General features: G+C 39.6%; 1 protein-coding gene across 2 annotated transcripts in view; it reads left to right on the top strand.

Annotated features, from left to right (window-relative positions):
* The window catches only part of m (miniature), a 231,310-nt gene that overhangs the window by 158,522 nt on the left and 50,195 nt on the right, over nucleotides 1-22,593 (top strand). For both annotated transcript variants that reach the window (XM_067779048.1, XM_067779047.1), the window contains exons 3-4: nucleotides 14,594-14,747; nucleotides 14,814-14,941. In XM_067779048.1, the coding sequence (XP_067635149.1) occupies nucleotides 14,594-14,747; nucleotides 14,814-14,941 (282 nt within the window). The remainder of the gene's footprint in view (nucleotides 1-14,593; nucleotides 14,748-14,813; nucleotides 14,942-22,593) is intronic.

The following is a 22,593-nucleotide window of genomic DNA, read 5'->3' as shown; positions in this document are numbered from 1 at the left end:
ATCGGGTGGGGCGACATCTGTTCCATCATCATCGATTGCGGAATCGGGTTCGTCATCCCTGTACGGTAAATCGCTGCCTCCATTAAGGAGAGCAGAGATGTATTTCGTCCATAATCTAGGTGCTCTCTGCACATCGGTTACAAGGTAGCTGTTTTCGTTCTTACGAACTTAAACCCTTCCGTCTGTCGCCGAATTTTTTGTTAAAATTTACGGGAGTTATTCTTGGAGGATAACAGCTCAAGCTCCTCGCACTCGCGCCTTTCTGTCCCTAAGAGAAGGCGCAGTATAATCAAAAGTTTCCCAAATTCAGTACATACAATGTTATTAAAATTTTAAAAACTAGTGAGTTTGTAACAGTGGTATCACAATAAGCCAGCTGGCCTCAGGGCGTATTTCCACACCGTACAAATCACATACAGATAAATAATGTGTGAATAAATGTAAAAATTGCCCAACACAGGGAGGAGGAAAGTTCAAACTCAGTTAAAAATTGATAGATTATCTCAAAACTTCGACCCATCGAATCCTGATATTATATAAAAGTACTTCCAGCAGTTTTTATTCCGGTACAGAACAAGAAGAAAATAACCTCAAACACATTTGAAAGAGTACGTTTTATAAAATCAAAACCTGTTCAGCATTCTGGTCCGTCAACCCAGTCATACCGAAACTATCACATCTGTGGTAAAAATCAGCAACAATAAAGCACAACGAATCTGCTTTTCTAAAAAGACTTTGGGGTGTGGAGGTGGAAGGACATCTGCGCATGCAACAAACAAAATCCACATATGGTAAATGGCATGCAGCAACAGCTGCTCAAACATGCATTAGTACAACCATGTCAGAAACAACAACAGTATGAACATAGAAAATGCATAGTTAACGCTAAAGCTGACGAGTACGAGAGCGTAAACGAGAGGAACAACTAAATAATGAAATTGACAAAATTAACATACTCGACACACTTGCCTTGGCCAATTTGCATGCTGGCCAATTTCATGTCAAGTTAAAATGCTAGTTACAGGAAGAAGTGGATATACATATATGTTTGAGCAGAGATAAAGCGCAACACAGTGGGTGATTTTGAAGAATTTCGTGACCACACTACACCTCATTGAGTTGATAGACAGCCAGAAAACTTTCGAAAAATTTGTCTGAGGTGGGGTTCCCAACATCAAAGATCACGGAATATATGCTCCGAAATCCGAAATAAGAGTGAAAAGTTTAGCAAAAGCAAAACTAAAAATGATACGGCTGAGCTGATCAAGTAAAGCCGTGAATGAAATGACGCACATAAATTTTCCAGAAAATTGCTTTCCGGCCGATAAAGATTTACGAATGGTGTCTTAGAAGCTGTCAGAAAATAAACCATATGGTGCACCTTGCCTGTGCGGTTTCACGCCTGGCAGTCTACTTAATTGCCTCGTAATTCTAGATGATTCTGGCTAAGTTCAGCCAAGCGAGCTGGGTGGGCAAGTAATTCTATACATAATTTTCCCCGCTGTGGGGTCTCTATTAGTTTCATTTTGATGCAATTTCCTAAAATTAACAAACTCCGTTTTGGTAATGAATTTGAGGTTTGCACAGACCATTCCTTTGGGTCAACCACAAGGGATAAAAATCATGCCGGCAGACTTAGTAGCCAGGGTGAGCAAAGAAGGGGCCTTTGGTCTTTGCAATGATTGACTGCAGACATAGTTCCAGTGTCCTGAATGTGCGCACTATACAAGAAAAGGAAGAAGGCTCAAGATAAGAGAATCGACACTCACCATATTTTTGTCGACTTCGAAGCATCGTTTGACAGCACCAAAAGAAGTTGCTTGCTTGCTGATATGTCTGGCTTTAAGTTCCTTGCAAAGTTAATAAGGCTCTACCAAATGACGTTGAGCAACACCCCCAGCTCCGTGAGGATTGGAAAGGACCTCTCCGATTCATTCAAATGAGGCTCCAGAAAAAGCGGCTCCATTTCTTTCGATTTTTTTTAACATAATGCGGGAGAAGATGAAACTGTGTTGATACAATCTATTATAAGAGCGTACAATTACTGGCGTATGCTGATAATATTGATTTCATTGGCTTTCTCCGGTAAATGAGGACAAGACGAAGTAACTGCTGTCGTCCAAGAATGAATCGGTGCATTCACGCCCTGGCAGCCAAGTCACTGTTGACGGATATTAATTCGAAACTCTGAAAAGTAAAGTCCTATCTCACGCTCCACAAGTCACTAATCATACCTGTTTGATGAAGGGTTCGGAATCATGGAAGGTGTCGGGAGAAGATGAGATGGCTCTTGGAGTGTTCGAGAGAAAAGTTCTATGGCAGATTTATGATCCTGTCCGTGTGGCCGACGCCGAGTATCGAAGGAGGTATAATGATGAGGTGCATGAGCTTTACGCAGATATGACGGTAGTGCAGCGAATAAAAACCCAAAGGCTTCGCTGGCTAGGCGATGTCATGCACGAAGACGCTCGGGCAAGAAAGTATTTCAGTCGACACAGCATTTTGGAAGCAGAGGGGAAACCTCCATTGAGTTGGAGGAGGCAGGTGGAGGAAGACCTGACATTCCTTGGCGAACCGGCCAAAATCGCTTTAGCGGTTAAGTGCCAATTAATGATGATGATGAGCAAAGTACACAGAGTATATTAAATTGGTTGACATAACACTACCTTGTGACGTCATAAACTAGGTGTGATAAATATACACTTCCATATATCAAAATGATCAGGATGAAAACAGAAATTGATTTGACTATGTTCAGTCGTGCATCCGACCGTCTGTGAGCACGATACTTGGATAAATTGTGAGATATCTTGTTGAAATTTGGTATGTGAGCACCTTGGCACTTAACTCTCACCGCTATTTAATATAAGCCGCCAAATTGGACGATAACTACGCCATTATTTATTCATAGAATTTCGGAAAACACTAAAAACTTAGCTAAAATTTGCTGCTATAATAAAATTGTATGCATAGGTTGAACTATTTCAAATATTATTGGTCATAAACCAAAAACCGTTTGAATTGTCCTAACAAAACTTGGTTCTCCCTCTAAACGAAAAATCACACTGAAAATGGCGCAAAACGCCGAAATTAGTGTGCTTCTAAAACAAATTCAACAAAGCATAATCTTATCAATTTCCACAACTCAACAACACCCTGCCAAAGGTCTTCTACTTTATACTGAATTGATCTGGACAGATGCAGCTTCAAAGTCCATCACTGAGTTGGCTCCTCAGTCTTTTGACGTGTTTTTCCAGCAGCAAATCCCGTGTTACTGTGCATGTGTAATCGGGAAATTAATGGCCAAAAACGCTACCGGGGTGAAGTAGTATATCAAATCTTCGTTGGAGTTTTTAACAGCATCTTGAAACCAATTACTTCTGCTTGAGAGATACTCGCTGAGTACCGACACGGCAGTTCAATTTGGCTCCATTTAAGCATAGTCAGATTACGCTCTTTACAAATATTGTCCATCTCTAGTCCATGGGTCTCCCAAAATTTAAAGTGATTACACTTCCGCGTACGTAATTAGAGTACAACGTATATCGAGACAGGCCGAAGGTAGTTACGATGAATGCGGTCGGAAAATGCGTTCGTCCTATGATACCTTGCATGACAGTTATGGTTTTTGAACATATGTATAAGCTGGTAGTCTGATATTTCATCTTCGTTTCAATTTAACAATGATGGAAATTTTGCCTTTCATGAAAATCTGTATGTTAGTTACCAGGTCGCACTCATTATCTCTGCAGGTATTTGTCTGGTATTGACATGTTGCGTCACGTGCCGGTTGAATTTTCAAATACTATTCGCACCAGTCAGCTTAACAAGCTTCTCGCATCAAGTTTACTTTTTCTAACTTCTTTGCATCGTAATAACGCTCACTTACATGGAATGTTGATTCCGTGTACAACTTGGCCCTGTAAGCAGCGTCCTTTTATTCCCTCATTCTGCGTTGTTGCTTATCGTACCAAAAAATGATTTGTTGTTTCTGTGTGTGAAGCTCCCCGACAGCAAAGTTTCTTTGCGTTACTGTGCTCATTGCTTCACGGATACGCATACGCATATGGGCTTCCGCAACATCTAGGCGATAATGAAGCTTCTAAATTGTCTATCGTAAAGTAATAAATTTTGTTTCTCATATTTTTTAATAATGAGGCAGACAGGTAGCTTCGGTGAGCCTTTACGCTTATACACGATACAGATTACTTTAATCAGCAGTTAATAAATCCCCCCCCCCTGTTATGTTATTGCTTATGTATAAAATATAACCTATTTTCATGAAGTCTTATCGAGTTTGTTAGTCCTTTCCCGGATATCTAGTAGGCTCTGAAAACAAAAGTTAAAGTACTGGATATGATCATGGCGAACCTTCTAGTTATCCATCTCACCCGATCCCTCTTTCCATAATTATTTTTGGGTCACCAGAGCATTGCCAGATGCTTATTTGTTCAGGATTCACCTTAAGTAAATCTGGTTAGCAGACAATTGGGTTGGAGAAGTCAAGTAACTATAAAGCCATATATCACGCATAAACAATCTTACATACTTAATTGGCGCTTAACCGGTTACACGGTTATGGCCGTCCAACAAGACGCGCCAATCCCTTCTTTGCTCTGTCAACTGGCGCCAATTAGTCACACCAAGGGAGTTTAAATCGTTTTCCACCTGGTCCTTTCAGCTGAGTGGCGGCCGCCTTCTTCCTTTGCTTCCATAGGCTGGTTCCGATAAAAATATTTTCTTAGCCTGAGTGTCATTTTTCATTCGCCTTGTCAGCGTAGCCGCTGCGTTTTAATTCGCTGGACTATGTTGATGTCTGCGTAAAGCTCGTACAGCTCATTATTAAACTTTCTTCGGTACTCGCCATCGCCAGCGCTTAGAGGTCCGTAAATCTTTCAAAGAACCATTCTCTCGAACTTTTCCAGAACCGCTTCATCTGATGTTGTCATGGGCCATTCTTCGAACACTTCCAGATCTGCTTCATCTGATGTTGTCATGGTCCATGCTTCTGCACCATATAGCAGGAAGAGTACGATAAGTGACTTGTAGAGCATGATTTTCATTTGCCGGGGGAGGACGTTACTTTTCAATTGCATACCATGACCTTCCGTCTGTCGCCGATTTTTTTGCTAAAATATTCGCGCGTTATTCCTGGTGGCTAGCAGCTCAAGGTCCTCGCACTTCAGCCTTTTCGTAAAACGAGGCATTTAATTTCCATCTTCTATTGTGAATACCACACTGTGCAGCTAAGCGGCATTCATGCAGTAAATGTGTCAGCCAACGCGCCATGCAACCAGCCAGTCAGTCATCCACCCAGTTAGTCAATTTGAATTTTCAGTATTTTCAAAGTCACTGCACCGTATTTACATTGCCAATTCTACACTGCACACTTTGTTCGTGCAACACATCAAACTGCACCACAAAATTGCATTGCCGCATAGGCAAATAAAGAATCAACAATAACAACAACAATAGACATGCTCAACATTGTTACCAGCCAGCAGTAGCAGTCAGCAATCAGTGCCAACGAGCAGTGGCTGAATTAAGCCAATAATTTGCTGGATTTCAACTGCGTTGGGCTTAATTGAACCTGAAGAGTGAATGCAGTTTTCATGCAACTTGACTGGCTGACTATAGAACATTTTTATGTACTTGCATACATATGTATGTACTTCTACCATTATTATCTGAATTTTTTGTTTTGATCGAGAATTGTGTTTGCTGCGTGAGAGTATTAAGCACATGCACATCTTTTGTTGTTTTTGTTTTTTTCATATGCAGTAAGAGTTGCAATATTTTGTGCTTATAATATGGCAAAAATATTTATCCATATTTGCATGTGAATCTTCTTTCTATGTATGTTTGGCAGCATACATCATCATGAATATTTGTTGCCAGGCCGCACTTGTGTGTTTACGGAATCCCGCCAAAGCTTATTACCATAAAATTGCTGTTAGAAGACCAGGCGGAGCCAGCATGTCTACGTCTGCCAATTAGTCTTGCTACACCTTTTGTTTATTCCTTTAGTTTATGATACAAAAAAGTTTGTGTTCTCAGATATTCTCACACACATTCAATTATAAACATGTCAATATTTTACATACAAATAAAATAAATTTCAAAATTGTAAGGTGGTTCTCTTTCGAAATTGCTTAGTAAGCCTTATCGCATAAAGAATATTAGACTCTAATTGAAAGTATTACATATTTATATTTGGCCGAACCGATGCTAGGATGCACGTTGTTACGTATACCAAACAATTAGAGGGAGTATGCAGATTAACAATGCTAAGAATAACAGGAGCTCTAAAGACTACACCGACAGCAGCATGGCAGACCATTCTGCACATCCTGCCTGCAGACTTAATGGTTAAAGAAATAATAGTCTTAGCTGCTGCAGCAAGGCTTAAGTCCTTGGGGCAGCTTGAGTTCAGGCCTTATGACCATAGCCATCTAATATAGGGAGACCGGACTATATGGTCACGCGCCTGAGTTTGGAAGGGCATCTTGGAGAGGATGAACATGTTATGCACGTGTAAACCGATAGTTCCAAATGAACGGAAGGTCCGCTGTTTACTGTGTCGATCAGGAAATAAGTAGATCATATATGCTGCCATATCACGGCAATGTCTTTCAGGCGGAAATTTCTGCCATCAAGAGAGCAGCAGATATTCTGGAGGAAGAAGATACAGATGCGTCAAGTTATTTATTGATAGTCAGGCGGTGGTCAAGGCTATAATCTCACACAGTATTTCATAAGTCAATGTCTTGGAATGCAACAAAGCATTGGAGAGACTTCGTTCAGGCCGAACCATACATATGTCTTTACTGGGAAAAGGACGATAAGTTAGCAAAGGAGCACTCGATTAATCGACGATAGATGTCTCAAGCTGTTTTGGTGAATTCAGAAGGGTACAGGAGTTTCATACGATCCATCAAGCAGAAAAGCCTCTACAGAAGCGTGGGGCTGCACAATTTCTAAGGTAATGTGGAAATCGTAGTCGTCAGACTGACAAAGTTGCTCATATCTCTAAATATATGAGACTTGAGGCTCATGATGGGCATTTTAACTGAACACTGCCTTCAAACAAATTCTGGTAACAATATGGGCACGTTCTGTAAGGCCTTTACTGACCCGCCAGTTTAAACTAAACCTAAACCTTGGCGACCAGAAAAAAATAACTTATTTTCGGTTTGGAAGATTTTTACATTTAGTTTCCATTATTTATAGATTTTGTTGTTTCAATCCTTAAATTGTTCTTAACGGACTTAACGATTTTGGTCAGTATAAAGTGCCCATTATTCCAATTTCGCTAAAGCTGATGGCTGCTTGAAACAACCGGGAAGCTTAAATCTTTCTCAACTAGACTTTCGTAGTAATCTTCTTCCACCGTCTAATACGGAATGACTAAACATTTTACTTACTCACTCAATATGACCGTTGAACAAGGTGCGCCAGTCGCTTCCTGCTGGCTGAACTGGACTCAATTGGTCCCACCAGGGGGGTTCAAATCGTTGTCCACCTGGTCCTTCCAGCGGAGTGGGGGACGCCCTCTTCCTCCCCTTCCATAGGCAGATTCCGACAAACTTACTTTCTTAGCCGGAGAATCAATTTTTATTGACACGGCATGGCCTAGCCAGCGTTAGTGGTTTGTTTTAATTCGGTAGACTGTGTTGATGTCTGCGTAAAGCTTGTACAGCTCAATCTTTTTCAGCACTCGACGTCGCTTGCGCGTAGTAGATCTTTCGAATCACTTTCCTCTCGAACACTCCCAGAGCCGCTGATGTTGTCACAGTCCATGCTTCTGCGCCATATAGCAGGACAGGTAGGAAAAGTGACTTGTAGAGCATGATTTTCATTTGCCAAGAGAGGACTTTACTTTTCAATTGCTTATCTAGTCCAAAGTAGCATTTATTGGTAAGAGTGATTCTTCGCTGGATTTCAGAGCTGATGTTGCTGGATCCCAAATAAACGAAGTCTTTTAAACAATTTGTTACATACCGACCACACCTAGATCGTTGGCCATTACTTTACTGAACAATCCCTTCTCCGAGTCGCACTTGTTGCAAACTATTGCACGAATGGTTCTTTTTCTAACTCTCTTCCCCCGCAGTGCTTACAACTGACATTTTTAACAATGTGATGTCCTACGAAATGGCAATAGACATAGTGCGTCTGCCATTACCATCACCACCAAAGAGGTTGAAGAAACCATCAAATTCGCTAAACCGTATAAAGCAGTGCGCCCGGACGAGGTTGCCATGCCGATGCTTAAAAAGATTGGCAATGAGGGAATTTAGTACCTGGCGCTTGTCTGATGTCGGTTCAGGACCTGTCACTGTCCACTTTGATCATCCCTGAAAATGTCAAGGGTGGTACCGCTTTTCAAGCTTGAGAAACCAGCTAACGAAGGAGAATCATGTCGTCCGATATATCTCCTATTGCCAATAACCTTATTTCACCGCAAACTTGAGACCTACCACCAGCAAGGCTTCAGAAAATAACATAACTCCGCCATCTCTCTAAACGCAATCAAAACACAAATTAGTTTCGGATTGAAACAAAAACCCCACCACAGAACAGCACTCGTAGCACCCGCCTTGACAAAAGCTTTTTACAACTTCAATCTCATATGTGTGGTTTATCAGCATCGGTGGTTTATTGGCATCGGTCTAGTTCAGGAGCGGAAGATCAAAACCAAAAATAATTAGACAAGTGTAGCAGCAGGGAGATGCTCTATCTCCAATTTTCTTAAATTTTTACTTATCGATTACTCCCACCCGAAAAAGTTATCATTGTTTCCGGAAAAGTTATCATTGTTTCCTACGCCGACTATAAGGGCAACAGTTCCTGGCAACACCATTGGTGAGCTATGCTCCAAAACTAATAACTTTCTTCCTTTTTTGTCGGAAGTATTGTATATCGTCATTGGAGCACCACGCTACCGATTTTTCAACATTCAAAAATACTGGGTGTGACGTCCGTAATTGTACCTAAACAACAACCTGAACATCAGTCATCTACACAGTGAGGTGGAAATGATTTCTATAAAGGAGAGAAACGAAATACTGAACTAAAATATCTGTCAATTACTCAGAAACCGGGGCATAGTAACAGATATCTCATTGAAGAGTGCTGCATCCTAGAGAAATAAGGGGTCATCTCTGCAAGCACTACGAAGACATATCGCCTACCAGAGTTAAGCTATTTGAATCAAAAGAGCATAAAAAGGCCCTCCACAAAGAGTCCGCGCAGTTTTATGGTGATAAATGCCCGTCGTTCTCAATGTCAAATATCTGAAACTCGCAGTTGAGGAAAGCAGACTTCTCTGGGAGACGAGCGTCACTCTAGCAGAACTTCAATGTGGATACTGTAATAGTTTAAATTCTTACTTATACAGAATCAACCGTGACATACGCAATGTTTGTGTGTCCTGCATGTAATGCGTCGCCACATAAATTAATCATCCATCAATTGCAATGTTGAACCAAATCCTCATCCATGCTGAAACTGCAACTTTGCTTACCTTGGAGGATATTGTTGACAATTTGTGAGTGATCGCGCCTACTGCATGGGGCGAAGCACCACAACAACAGCAACAACAAAAACTGCTGTTGACTTTGGATATGGAATGGAGATATCATTCAATGCGTGTCTCTCCGGGATTTTGATAGAGAGTTTGTTATCTAGAAGAAGGGTCGGAATAATATAATCTAGTTGTCTAAAGTTTTCCTAGAATCGTGGTATGAACAAATCTGATGTTGGTTCAGGACTACATTCAGTCTAACCTTATTACAACTCGCCTGGAGCTTACCATACAGTTCTATTCGGAGATGATTGATCAGAAGAGGCTTTGTGAGTGTAGTGTGGATGGTAGCATCCCTGATATAAGCATTGTGGCTAACCGCTGCCCGTTTGTTATTCTACTGACTATGCTGCTTCTTAACTATGATAGAAAAACTAATTATAGTCATTCTAAGTAAACCAAAAAAGTCGGCAATTGACTAAGTCCTCCAAATATTCAATCAAGGGGACGGATCTTTTAAGAATACATACTACAAATTGTTTTGAAAATATAGTTACCGCTTTCATAGTCACTCATTTCTTGCCCTCCATGTGAATACCAAAAAAAACAAGTAAGGAAGGCTAAGTTCGGGTGTAACCGAACATTACATACTCAGTTGAGAGCTATGGAGACAAAATAAGGAAAATCACCATGTAGGAAAATGAACCTAGGGTAACCCTGGAATGTGGTTGTATGACATGTGTATCAAATGGAAGGTATTAAAGAGTATTTTAAGAGAGAGTAGGCCATAGTTCTATGGATGGAGGCCATTTAGGGATATCGCCACAAAGGTGGACCAGGGCTGACTTTAGAAATTGTTTGTACGATATGGGTATCAAATGAAAGGTGGTAATGAGTATTTTAAAAGGGAATGGGCTTTAGTTCTATAGGTGAACGCCTTTTCGAGAAATCGCCATAAAGGTGGACCAGGGGTGACTCTAGAATATGTTTGTACGATATGGGTATCAAATGAAAGCTGTTAATGAGTATTTTGAAAAGGAGTGATCCTTAGTTCCATAGGTGGACGCCATTTCGAGATATCGCCATAAAGGTGGACCAGGGGTGTCTCTAGAATGTGTTTGTACGATATGGGAATCAAATGAAAGGTGTTACTGAGCATTTTAAGAGGGAGGGGGCATTAGGTCTATAGGTGGACGCCTTTTCGAGATATCGCCATTAGGGTGGGCCAGGGGTGACTCTAGAATGTTTGTACGATATGGGTATCAAACGAAAAGTGTTACTGAGTATTTTAAAAGGGAGTAATCCTTAGTTCTATAGGTGGACGCCTTTTCGAGATATCGTCATTAGGGTGGGCCAGGGGTGACTCTAGAATGTGTTTGTACGATATGGGTATCAAACGAAAGGTGTTACTGAGCATTTTAAGAGGGAGTGGGCATTAGGTCTATAGGTGGACGCCTTTTTGAGATATCGCCATTAGGGTGGGCCAGGGGTGACTCTAGAATGTTTGTACTATAAGGGTATCAAACGAAAGGTGTTACTGAGCATTTTAAGAGGGAGTGGGCATTAGGTCTATAGGTGGACGCCTTTTCGAGATATCGCCATTAGGGTGGGCCAGGGGTGACTCTAGAATGTGTTTGTACGATATGGATATCAAATGAAAGGTGGTAATGAGTATTTTAAAAGGGAGTAATCCTTAGTTCTATAGGTGGACGCCTTTTCGAGATATCGCCATAAAGGTGGACCAAGGGTGACTCTAGAATGTTTGTACGATATGGGTATCAAACGAAAGGTTTTACTGAGCATTTTAAGAGGGAGTGGGCATTAGGTCTATAGGTGGACACCTTTTCGAGATATCGCCATTAGGGTGGGCCAGGGTGACTCTAGAATGTGTTTGTACGATATGGGTATCAAATGAAAGGTGGTAATGAGTATTTTAAAAGGGAGTAATCCTTAGTTCTATAGGTGGACGCCTTTTCGAGATTTCGCCATAAAGGTGGACCAAGGGTGACTCTAGAATGTTTGTACGATATGGGTATCAAACGAAAGGTGTTACTGAGCATTTTAAGAGGGAGTGAGCATTAGGTCTATAGGTGGACGCCTTTTCGAGATATCGCCATTAGGGTGGGCCAGGGGTGACTCTAGAATGTTTGTACGATATGGGTATCAAACGAAAGGTGTTACTGAGCATTTTAAGAGGGAGTGAGCATTAGGTCTATAGGTGGACGCCTTTTCGAGATATCGCCATTAGGGTGGGCCAGGGGTGACTCTAGAATGTTTGTACGATATGGGTATCAAACGAAAGGTGTTACTGAGCATTTTAAGAGGGAGTGGACATTAGGTCTATAGGTGGACGCCTTTTCGAGATATCGCCATTAGGGTGGGCCAGGGGTGACTCTAGAATGTTTGTACGATATGGGTATCAAACGAAAGGTGTTACTGAGCATTTTAAGAGGGAGTGAGCATTAGGTCTATAGGTGGACGCCTTTTCGAGATATCGCCATTAGGGTGGGCCAGGGGTGACTGTAGAATGTGTTTGTACGATATGGATATCAAATTAAATGTATTAATGAGGGTTTTAAAAGCGAGTGGCCCTTAGATGTATATGTGAAGGCGTTCTCGCGATATCGACCAAAATGTGGACCAGCTGATCCAGAAAATGATCTGTCGGGTACTGCTAATTTATTTATATATGCAATACCACTAACAGTATTCCTGCCAAGATTCCAAGGGCTGTTGATTTCGGCTTGTAGAACTTTCTCATTTAATATGGTAGGTGTCACACCCATTTTACAAAGTTTTTTCCAAAGTTATATTTTGCGTCAATAAACCAATCCAGTTACCATGTTTCATCCCTTTTTTCGTATTTGGTATAGAATTATGGCATTTTTTTCATTTTTCGTAATTTTCGATATCGATAAAGTGGGCGTGGTTATGGTCGGATTTCGGCCATTTTTTATACCAAGATAAAGTGAGTTCAGATAAGTACGTGGGCTAAGTTTAGTAAAGATATATCGGGTTTTGCTTAAGTTATTGTGTTAACGGCCGAGCGGAAGGACAGACGGTGGACTGTGCATAAAAACTTGGCGTGGCTTCTACCGATTTCGCCCATTTTCACAGAGAACAGTTACCGTCATAGAATCTATGCCCCTACCAAATTTTAGAAGGATTGGTAAATTTTTGTTCGACTTATGGCATTAAAAGTATTCTAGACAAACTAAATGAAAATGGGCGGAGCCACGCCCATTTTGAAATTTTCTTTTATTTTTGTATTTTGTTGCATCATATCATTACTGGAGTTGAATTTTGACTTAATTTACTTATATACAGTAAACATATTAAATTTTTTGTTAAAATTTGAATTTTAAAAAAAAATTTTTTAAAAAGTGGGCGTGTTCTTCATCCAATTTTGCTAATTTTTATTTAGCACATATATAGTAATAGTAGTAACGTTCCTGCCAAATTTCATCATGATATCTTCAACGACTGCCAAATTACAGCTTGCAAAACTTTTAAATTACCTTCTTGTAAAAGTGGGCGGTGCCACGCCCATTGTCCAAAATCTTACTAATTTTCTATTCTGCGTCATAACGTCAACCCATCTACCAAGTTTCATCGCTTTAACCGCCTTTGGCAATGAATTATCGCATTTTTTCGGTTTTTCGAAATTTTCGATATCGAAAAAGTGAGCGTGGTTATAGTCCGATATCGTTCATTTTAAATAGCGATCTGAGGTGAGTGCCCAGAAATCGACATACCGAATTTCATCAAGATACCTCAAAATTTACTCAAGTTATCGTGTTAACGGACAGACGGACGGACGGACGGACATGGCTCAATCAAATTTTTTTTCGATACTGATGATTTTGATATATGGAAGTATATATCTATCTCGATTCCTTTATACCTGTACAACCAACCGTTATCCAATCAAAGTTAATATACTCTGTGAGCTCTGCTCAACTGAGTATAAAAAGGATCTCAAAATGGTTTTAATTAGCGCGGTATAACAAAGTACAAAACCAACATTTCAAAGATTATACACTCTTTTTTTGGTTTTTTTTTTTTTTGACTATACGACATGAAAATTGCATTTGCAATTAGAAATGAATTTAAGCCGAAGAAAAAACACATTTACCATGTGAAATAAAGTTTGTGTGAATGTATGCCTTAAGCACTAGATCACTGAAGTAGCGTACTGAGTAGCAAACACAGTAGTTGGTTGTTGTAAGTAAATATGAGTAAGTAAAATTGTTATTTGTTTAGTAGCACAAAGGCAAAAAAAAAAAGAACGAAGCTCAAAAGTAAGTCAAGAAGCTGCTACCAACTCGCTTAAAAAAACATACAAACTGCAGCAGAAGTATCTTCTCGCCAAACCATTTTCCCCCATTTTCCCAGTCAGGCCAAGTGTGTTTGTATGTGCCTGCCGCGTGCGTTCGTATATTTTCTTCTTTTTTTCCGCTGCACTTAACTTTTACATGCGCATAATATTCTTTTAATTTATAACCAGGCTGCAAACATTTGTGCAAAAAGAAAAAAAGAAATGAGACAAAAAAAGCAGAGAAGTATTGCACTGAGCGCATTATAAGCGATTGGTAGAAGACAAAATTGGGTCAAGACACAGTTGCCACATTCATCAAGAATCTCAACTCACTCACATGCAACTCACTTAACACTCTTTCACGCTACGCTAGATGTGTGTCGCTCTGGCGGATTGACGACAACTTGTCGGCCTGTCGAAGTAATAACCTCGCGCTCAACTTTCAACTAAACATAAGCTGACACAAAGACAATGCGGGAGCGCCTAAATGCCAGCACGTCTGCTTGCCACATGGCCAGACTGTCAATGGGTTGAGTATTCTCCTAGCACAGTCGTATACATTTATATATTTGTATCAGATTCGTAACATTTGTGTGAATAATATTAATTAAAATTATACACATTTTTTCCAGTAATAACATACATTTAAACGATGTTATCCCCTTATCAACCTCTCGTTAATTTTTTATGTTTACGTTTACATGGAAGTATTTGTTTTTAATCTATTCTTTTACGCCATCTCTTTTTAGTTTAGTTTAGTCTTAGCTGGTAATGAATTGTGGCCCATGGAAAGGCCAGAGGGAATGCCAAACATAGTGTCTTTAGAGGTGATGTGCGGTAAGGATCATATGGATGTGCATTTGACATTTTCACATCCATTCGAGGGTATCGTCAGTTCAAAAGGTATAAATATTTTTTGTTTGATATACTTTTAATAACCTACATAAAATTTTTGTGTTCCCACAATAGGACAACATAGTGACCCGCGTTGTGTTTATGTGCCACCCTCGACGGGTAAAACATTTTTCTCCTTTCGGATATCTTACTCACGTTGCGGCACAAAGCCCGATTTGCATGGACAATTTTATGAGAATACGGTGAGTAATGCTTATACACGAATGAATATCTTACCTCATTGAGTGACCTAAAAGCATTGGCATGAATAAGAGAACTAATTTAGAAATAAAATGAGTGCGAACTATTTTAATTGTTACATAATTGAACAAACAAGTAATGGAGCCAACAGTGGGCTTCAATCGTAGTACCGAAATTAATAAAATTGAAATAATAATTTGTGTAAAAAGTTGTTGTGCCGTATGTTGGTTAGGTTAGACAAAATGTGTCCATAGTGCTATCGTGGTTCCTCATTCGAGTTGATGTTTCCGAACTGCAGAGAAACCCATGTTCAAGAAAAGCGAGTGCAATGCCCATTTTCAAAAATATCTACATATTTCATATGACAATGCAATAATACTGTCTACGATCCATTATTTATTTATTATTATTTTAAAAAGTGAAGGGTGCCCTGGAATCCATATACTAAATTTTAAAAAGATATCTCAAAATACATACATATGTATAAGACGAAGGCAAATGGCTTAAGGAATTCCTTGTTTCAAGCTACGCATTCTGATATGGCTTAGATTTTTTTTAAGAGTATCAGAATTTTCCGATGGCGGATTTTTATTTATTTTATTTTTTTGCTTTAACATTTTTTTCGCTGACATAAAAATATTAAAAAACTATCATACTATGTTCAAACAGAAAAATAAACTGAGGCAATTTCGATTTAAATTGAGTGGTATTCATACAACTCAATATAGCTTACACAATAGTAATTTGATAGCTGCAACAGCATACTTGGTATTAGGCGAATGGAATGGAATGAAAACATAAAACTTTGAAATTTTTGTGTGTTGTAAGAAAATGTGTTCAATTTTTTGGTTTCATTTTGAGTTTGACATCTTCTTTTGACAATCCCTACTTCAGCGACACGAAAAAAGTAAAATCTGCTGATTAGTTGAGCCAACCATATAGTTGAGCCGACGTTTAAATCTACTCAATTAACACACTTTACAATGTTGCATTTGCAGTTTGAAACAATTTATTACAAAATTTTTGTAAATTGGCAATTTATTATATGATAAATTGCGTAATAAATTGCCCAAATGATATAAATTGCCAATTTGGTGTGTGTTTGTACGTAGTATCAGACTCTACATCGGCCGACGCCATAACTAGTTATGAAGAAATATTTAAAACAAAAAACATGAACACAGTTTTTTTTGTTTACTTATGTCAACCAAATATATGTAAAGCCAAAAAAATGTCCACCGTACAGAGTTTCTGACACAGCGATTTTGGCTCATAGTAGAACGTAAACAATTTTTCACGCCAGACAATAGACTAAAAGAACGCTCCCCTTTAGCCACACTGATTGGAAATGTGCAAAATATTGTTAATGCTATGCAGATGTTCGCAAATAATACTTCCATCTTCAAGTCATGAAATTTGTTCAGAAGTTGAAATGGTAGCAGCGAATCACATCCCAAAATTTGCTAAGTGGAGGGCTTTGAGATGAATGATTTCATCTATTAGATCCGTAGAAATATCTATACAATAAATCGTGCAGAATGCCGCTGCCTTTTTTTTGAGCTCTTCTACCGTCAGATTCTGATACTTCCACAAAAAACTAAATTTAATCGCAATGTCATTTACGGCTTCGAAACGTCTTGTCATGTTACCAATCAAGCAATCCAAAAGAAGGTAAAAAACTTGCTGTTTGAATTGAGTTTCGGAATCACACTCAGGTGATTCGCCAGGTAATTCATCGAATTGGCGCTTTATTATCTTCCTTCTTTTCTCTGCGAAGGTATTCACAACTCCCATACTCCCTGCCAGAACCCTACATTCTTGAAGTATGATCGACCATTGATCGCTGAACTTCTTCAACTCATCAATCAGGCTACGAATATTTTCTGTTTCCACGTCCAGTGTGGCATTTCTAGCTTGCAGTACCAGATTTCGATGGTTGATTACCATCAACACTTTGAGCCAAATGGAGGCTAAGAGGATACACTCAAATTTCCCCATATATGCTTCAATACCTTCCAAATCCGTTACTGTTTCTGAACTCAGATTCAAAAGCTTGATTTCATCGATAGCTTTCAATATTTGGGAAATATGAGTTGCGAAAGGCTTCACACTATCCACACGAGCAGCATCGTGTTTGTGATATGCTGTGCAAGGAGTAATTAGTTTTTTCCTTGAGAATTTCCCATCTCAGAGGGTTTGCGCTAAAGATATTATAAAATGTCTGCATAATACCGAAAAATGTCCTGCAGCAGCTTGCACTCCACATAAATTTAAACTAAGACAAGCACAAGGTGCAAATATTGCTAGGGAGTTATCTCTCAGGATATGACTCTGCGCTCCTTTTTAATGACCGTTCATATTACTGCCATTATCATACCCTTGCCCACGGCAGTCATCCAGTGGAATATTGTGCTTTTTTAGAGTGCTGCGAATCAGCTCAGCGATAGCTTTTCCTGTTTTTGCGTTACAATCGACAAACTCTAAGAAGCGTTCTTGGATTTTCCATTTTCCGGAGTCCCTGTCTAATAAAACATAACACAATATAAAAACAGTCTGCTCAATATGCGCTGAATCAGGGGTTGCATCCACTATTACTGTGTAATACTTGACGGACTTTCTCTCGCCTTCTATCTTTCTAATTACTTGACTTGCACAGATTTCTATGAGCTCATTTTGTATTCCATCAGACAAATAATGTGCTTGGAAGCGATACTTTTTCGTTTGAGATTCCCTCACCTTCTCCAAATGTTGATAAAATAGGGGGTCATAATTGCTGATCAGTTCCAAAATACCAAGAAAGTTTCCATTTTTTAGATTTCCGATTAATGAATTATCCTCTCTAAATGCCAATCCTTTTTCTCCAAGAAATAAAACAACATCAAGAATTTTGCGAAGCATCTCTCTCCAGCGAGCTGCTTCATTTTTAAGGGTTTCCTCTAAGAGAAAATCCACTGAACTTGCATTTCGAATTCTCATTTCATATTGGCGCCACTCTATATAGCAAGTTTTATGATTTTGACTATTTTCATATTCAGGAATTTTGTCGTGTAACCTATTCCACCCTTTTCCTTTAGAATAACCTGAAGACTTTGTCAAAGCTGATCGGCTATTTTCGGAAATTTTGCTGAAAAGCCGGAATGGAAAACAAAAAAGCGACCACTTAAGTCATTGGGAAGTCGAAATAAAATGTGATTTTAAGTTAGTTTAAGCATTTTTGACAGATAGCGCTTATAAAATTGTGTCAAAAACGTTTATCTAACTTAAAATCACATTTAATTTGACTATGACTAAGCCCCATAGTATTTGATCGGATGCTTATGATTCTAGTTAAGTGATTTTGAATTTAAAACAAGTAAGGAAGGTTAAGTTCGGGTGTAACAGAACATTACATACTCAGTTGAGAGCTATGGTGACAACATAAGGGAAAATAAACATGTAGGAAAATGAACCGAGGGAAACCCTGGAATGTGTTTGTATGACATGTGTATCAAATGAAAGGCCTTAAAGAGTATTTTATGAGGGAGTGGGCCATAGTTCTACAGGTGGACGCCATTTAGGGATATCGCCATAAAGGTGGATCAGGGTTGACTCTAGAATTTGTTTGTACGATATGGGTATCAAATGAAAGGTGTTTTAAGGAGTATTTTAAAAGGAGTAATCCTTAGTTCCATAGGTGGACGCCGTTTCGAGATATCTCCAGAAAGGTAGACCAGGGGTGACCCTAGAATTTTAAGGTATTAATGAGGGTTTTAAAAGGGAGTGGTGGTAGTTGTATAGGTGGTCGCCTTTTCGAGATATCGCCATAGAGGTGGAACAGGGGTGACTCTAGAATGTGTTTGTACGATATTGGTATCAAATTAAAGGTATTAATGAGAGTTTTAAAAGGGAATGGTGGTCGTTGTATATGTGAAGGCGTTTTCAGATATCGACCAAAATGTGGACCAGGGTGACCCAGAACATCATCTGTTGGATACCGCTAATTTATTTATATACGTAATACTTGCCAAGATTTCAAGGGTTTTTTATTTCGCCCTGCAGAACTTTTTCATTTTCTTCTACTTAATATGGTAGGTATCACAACCATTTTACAAAGTTTTTTCTAAAGTTATATTTCGCGTCAATAAACCAATCCAATTACCATGTTTCATCCCTTTTTTCGTATTTGGTATAGAATTATGGCATTTTTTTCATTTTTCGTAAGTTTCGATATCGAAAAAGTGGGCGTGGTCATAGTCGGATTTCGTCAATTTTTTATACCAATATAAAGTGAGTTCAGATAAGTACGTGAACTAAGTTCAGTAAAGATATGTCGATTTTTGCTCAAGTTATCGTGTTAACGGCTATGCGGAAGGACAGACGGAAGACTGTGTATAAAAACTGGGCGTGGCTTCAACCGATTTCGCCCATTTTCACAGAAAACAGTTAACGTCATAAAATCTATGCCCCTACCAAATTTCAAAAGGATTGATAAGGGTGGAGCCACGCCCATTTTGAAATTTTCTTTTATTTTTGTATTTTGTTGCACCATATCATTACTGCAGTTGAATGTTGACATAATTTACTTATAGGCTGTAAATATATTAAATTTTTTGTTAAAATTTTACTTTAAAAAATTTTTTTTTAAAAGTGGGCGTGGTCCTTCTCCGATTTTGCTAATTTTTATTAAGCGTACATATAGTAACAGGAGTAACGTTCCTGCCAAATTGCATCATGATGTCTTCAACGACTGCCAAATTACAGCTTGCAAAATTTTAAATTACCTTCTTTTAAAAGTGGGCGGTGCCACGCCCATTGTCCAAAATTTTACTAATTTTCTATTCTGCGTCATAAGTTCAACTCACCTAACAAGGTTCGTCGCTTTATCTGTGTTTGGTAATGAATTATTGCACTTTTTCGGTTTTTCGAAATTTTCGATATCGAAAAAGTGGGCGTGGTTATAGTCCGATATTGTTCATTTTAAATAGCGATCTGGGATGAGTGCGTAGGAACTTACATACTAAATTTCATCAAGATACCTCAAAATTTATGGTGTTAACGGACGTACGGACGGACGGACATGGCTCAATCAAATTTTTTTTCGATCCTGATGATTTTGATATATGGAAGTCTATATCTATCTCGATTCCTTTATACCTGTACAACCAACCGTTATCCAATCAAACTTAATATACTCTCTGAGCTCTGCTCAACTGAGTATAAAACAAGTAAGGACGGGACTGTCTTCAGCTGTGCCGAAGACTTCATACCTTTCATGAATGGGGCTGAACAATAATCTTATGCCGTTCGTAATCTCCGAATAATCGGATGTATAAGATAAGAAATATATAATGAACAGATCTACATACCTAAACGATTTTTAAGATAAATATAAAATAAAAAATAGGTAGGTACTTTGTGTGAGGATGCAAAGTTTCAAGTTTTTTGTGGTCTGCGTGTAAAAACTATGACTACGAATCCCGTATTTCAACAATATATCCTAAAGGTAACTATTTGATGAAATTTGATGAATTTTGAAGCTTCTAGCCGTAAAAAAGGGGCAAAAATGACAGTTTATATGAAGTATATAATATATATACCACCGATCTCTATGATTTTTTCAGACAACAATATATGCTATATGCGTAAGCATTTGGTGAAATTTGAAGCTTCTAGCTGTTAAAATGGGGCTAAAATTGCGAAAATATATATATACTAGCCTTTACCCGCGGCCCCGTCCGCAAGGAGAAATTTAAATATATGGGCTATACGCGTTAGCCTGCTTATTATCTGTTTAAAATTTTGTTTTCTGTCTAATGCATTTTATTTTTGTAATTGAGTAAAAAAAAGAACTAAATGAGCTGATAACCTGATAGGATCCCAAATGATCCCGAAATTATCCAGAAAAAGCTACGAAATGACCCCCACGCTATCGCGGACGGATCCCGAAATCATCCAGAAATGCCCCGAAAGGGTCTCCAAAAGTTCCCGAATAGTCCCAAAAAACCCGAAATGACAGCGACACGATTCTAGACGTATCCAGAGAACCACACAGAAATGATCCCTGAAGGTGTTCCAAAATGATCCCGAAAAGGTTCCGAAATGACCCTGACGGGCTCCCGGGCAGATCTCAAAACCATCCAGAAAATATCCAGGAAGGGTTCCTAAATTATCCCGACATACTCCAGAAAAAGTTCCGAAATGGCTCCGAGGGGATCCACGACGGATCGCAAAAACCATACAGAAATGATTCCGGAAGGATCCCATAATGATCCCGAAATAGTCCAGAAATGACCCAGATGGGATCCGGCACAGATCCCGGAAAGTAACAAAAAATCCCGAAATGGCTCCTACGGCATCCCGGACGGATCCAGAAATGATCTCGGAAGGGTCCCCAAATGATCTCAAAATGGTCCCGAAATGACCCTGATTGATCCGGCAAACCATCAAGAAATTACGCCGGAAGGGTCCCCAAATGATCGCGAAATAAAACAGAAAAAGTCACGAAACGACCCCTAGAGGATCCCTAACTGATCCCGTATTAGCCCCGAAAAGGTCCCGAAATAACCCCGACGGGATCCCGGACAAATCCCGAAAACCATCCAGAAATAATGCCGGAAGGGATCCCAAATGATTCCGAAAAAGTCCCGCAATGATTCCGACGGGATCCCGAACGGATACCGAAAATCATCCAGAAGTGATGCCGGAAAGGTCCTCAAATGATCACCTAATAGTCCCGAAATGACCCTTAAGGGATCCGGGACGGACCGACAGATCCCGAAATCCCTCCAGAAATCATCTTGGGAGGGACCCCAAATGATCCCGAAAAAGTCCCGCAATGATTCGGACGGGATCCTGAACGGATACCGAAAACCATCCAGAAGTGATGCCGGAAAGGTCCATAAATGATCACCTAATAGTCCCAAAATGACCCTGACGGCATCCCGGAGTGATCCCGAAATCCATCCAGAAATGATCTTGGGAAGGTCCCAAAATGATCCCGAAATAGTCTCGGAAAAATCCAGAAATTACCCTGATGAGTTCCCGGACGAATCCTGAAAGCCATCCTTAAATGATCCCGAAAAAGTCCCGAAATGACCCTGATGGGACCCCGAAAGGATCCCGAGAACTATCCAGAAATGATGCCGGGTAGGTCCTCAAATGATCTCCTAATAGTTCCGAAAAGACCCTGACGGGATCTCGAACGGATCCCGACAACTATCTAGAAATGATGCCGAAAGGGCCCGCAAATGATTCCGTATTAGTCGAGAAAAAGTCCCGAAATGACCCCGACGGGATCCCGGACAAATCCCAAAAACCATCCAGAAATGATGCCGGAAGGGACCACAAATGATCCCGAAAAAGTCCCGCAATTATTCCGACGGGATCCTGAACGGATACCGAAAACCATGCAGAAGTTATGCCGGAAAGGTCCTCAAATGATCACCTAATAGTCCCAAAATGATTCTGACGGCATCTCGGACAGATCCCGAAATCCATCCAGAAATGATCTTGGGAAGGTCCCAAAATGATCCCGAAATAGTCTCGGAAAAGTCCAGAAATTACCCTGACGGGATCCCGGACGAATCCTGAAAACCAATCTTAAATGTTGCCGAAAAATTCTCGAAATGACCCTGATGGGACCCCGAAAGGATCCCGAAAACTATCCAGAAATGAT

Source organism: Eurosta solidaginis, chromosome 4 (assembly GCF_040869045.1).
Source record: "Eurosta solidaginis isolate ZX-2024a chromosome 4, ASM4086904v1, whole genome shotgun sequence".
NCBI lineage: Eukaryota > Metazoa > Arthropoda > Insecta > Diptera > Tephritidae > Eurosta > Eurosta solidaginis.
This window is presented reverse-complemented; position numbering and strand designations above follow the sequence as displayed.